This window comes from Emiliania huxleyi (assembly GCF_000372725.1).
Source record: "Emiliania huxleyi CCMP1516 chromosome Unknown EMIHUscaffold_1403, whole genome shotgun sequence".
Lineage (NCBI taxonomy): Eukaryota > Haptophyta > Isochrysidales > Noelaerhabdaceae > Emiliania > Emiliania huxleyi.
In genome coordinates, this window is record NW_005201189.1 from 11,416 (window position 1) to 13,690 (window position 2,275).

Sequence of the window (2,275 nt, forward strand, 5' to 3'; positions counted from 1 at the left end):
GGGCCAAACTTCAACCCCGGGCCGTGGCCGAAATTGGCCGTCAGGAGGCATTCCCCCCAAGCTAAGACACCTTCGCCACCGGCTCGGAGGCTGACCATGGCTGTGGGAAGGCCCCTGCCCGAGAACGTGCAGCAGGCTCATCTTCGGCTCTGCCCACTCGCGACAGCCCTGTGCGTCAATGATGGACCGCACCCGCCTTGGCGACCTCACGTTTTTGCCGACCTGTTTGCCATGGCCCAGGAAGGCGACGCAGGGCTCACCAAGACCCCACGCTTCGGTGTATTCTTCGTAGTCGCTGTTGCCTCCCCAGGAATACAGTGCTGACGGTGACGGCTGAAGGCAGAGCGTGTGCGCTTCTCCTGCGGCCAGCGTGCTCCTCCGGCGCAAGAGCTCCTCCAAGAAGTCGAGCGCGTTGGCGAGCGGCTTGCATGGTGGCGGATCCGGGACTACGAGGCTCAGAAGTGCCGCGCGCCCGTACACGGCGGCCGGCACGTGTTCATCTCGCAAGGCAGTGCACACGCAGCTCACGCCACCGAGCACCGCCGCAGGTAGCCAAACGAGCACCTCGGTGACTAACACCTGCGGAAGCTGCAGCAGTGGCGCGACCTGTGCGTTGTGTGCTGTTGCAGCGGACACTGCTGCCGAGCGCCGGCGCGACCGCGTGCGCGACGACGGCCGCGAGCTGTCAGACATGATGGTCGCGTTATCTAAAGAATTTACGAAACTAGCATACCTTGCGCGCACGCGCGCCAAATTTGTTTTTCTGTCTGCAACAACAGCCCGAGGGGTGAAATGTCTTTGTTGTCTCTGTAACGAAGGGCCCGCCGCTCCGCCTACGCCGGCGATGACCCTCTCGGCAGAGCGACATCGCGACACGCGAGCACCGGGCAGAGAAGGGGACGCAGAAGCGGTTGGATGGAGAGGCAGCCGGCGCACGAGGAGAGGCAGCCGATGGAGCCGACGAGGTGAGTAGACACGAGTTTACCATTCTGCCCGGGGGGGGGGGGGGGGGCGCAAGCCCTCCCCACCACTGCTACTGTACTGCATGCAACTCAGCAGTGGTCGCAAGCGTCGCAAAGGGCAGGGAGGCAGCCTCGCGCGCTGTCGAACGCCCCCCCGGCCCAGACAGAGGCATCACAATCATGCTCTGGCCAGCGTCTGGTGGCTCGGCATTGCGCAACACACGCCGCAATCAGCCTGAGAGCAGATGATGGGGTGGGCGCGGGTGGACGAGAGTGGAGCCGAGTTGGGTGGGAGAGGGAGCACGCACGTGCAGCGGTGCCGAGAGTGGGTTGAGATGGCACCGCCTGCGGCCGCCCGGGCGACGGCTTGCGCAGGTATGTTGTTCATGTCCTTATCCGCCGCCGCTTGGCTGCAGCAGCCAATGACGCCGCCCGCCTTTGAGAGGCGGCGTCTGGACGTGCTTGGCGGTTGACGCCGGCCCGACACTGCGCCTCGTGCGCGTCCACCTCCGTCGAGGTCGACGCGTCGAGATCGGAGCGCATCACCGAGACGCCAGAGCCCGCCTTCGCCGACATGATTCCCCGCCGGAGAGCTCGGTGAGTGTGCCGTCGCCCGAAACGGAAAACCGGCCGCGGGGAAATATAAGGTAAGATAACTGTCGCTCTCACAGTATCTAAAGAATTTTACTAACCACAGCAGACTGGCTCGGACTGGCACTACAAAAGGCACGGTAGGCGACGGCCCCTTATGGGCCGTCGAAGAGGCCGGCGTACTCCTCCGGCCGACCCCCCTCCCATCCTCCCCGGGCTCTCGCTCCTCCTCCTTCGCTAGCGCCCTCGCCCCCCGCCGGCGGCGATTCCGTGCGGCCGTCGCCCCTAGCCCTAGCCCCTATGTAAAGAATGCAAGAGAAAAGAAGTGTTTACTTCAGACAAGCTAACAGCCTAAACAGTCTTGACTAAACTCCAATGCACATCTCTCCCCGGGATATTCACCGCAGGGCGACTTGCTCTAGTCCCCGCACGGAACCCATGACGTGCGTGATCGGCTCGGTCATGCACACGACGCACATGTGAGTGGTTCAAACCTCGCCCACTGCCGTTGCCGCCGTCTGAGCAGCGGCCGCCGGCGCCTCGGCAACCTCAAGCGCTGCGAGGCGAAGCGCCGAGCGCCGACAGCTCCTCCTCCAAGGCGTCGATCGCGCCCGCGTGTGGCGTGGCGTCGTCGATCGTGATACACGCTCAAACGCTGCCTGCCCCTCCGCCTCCGCCGCCTCCGCCGCCCGCCGCCCGCCGGGTCAGCGCCGCCGCGTGGC

At 65.0% G+C, this 2,275-nt stretch overlaps 1 protein-coding gene across 1 annotated transcript; it reads right to left on the reverse strand.

Moving 5' to 3' along the window:
- Positions 1 to 61: 61 nt before the first annotated feature.
- Positions 62 to 693, reverse strand: EMIHUDRAFT_252628 (hypothetical protein; the record flags this gene model as incomplete). Its single annotated transcript, XM_005787595.1, has 2 exons — positions 62 to 90; positions 165 to 693. The coding sequence occupies 2 exons, from the start codon at positions 691 to 693 to the stop codon at positions 62 to 64; spliced, it is 558 nt and encodes a 185-aa protein (XP_005787652.1).
- Positions 694 to 2,275: the final 1,582 nt, after the last annotated feature.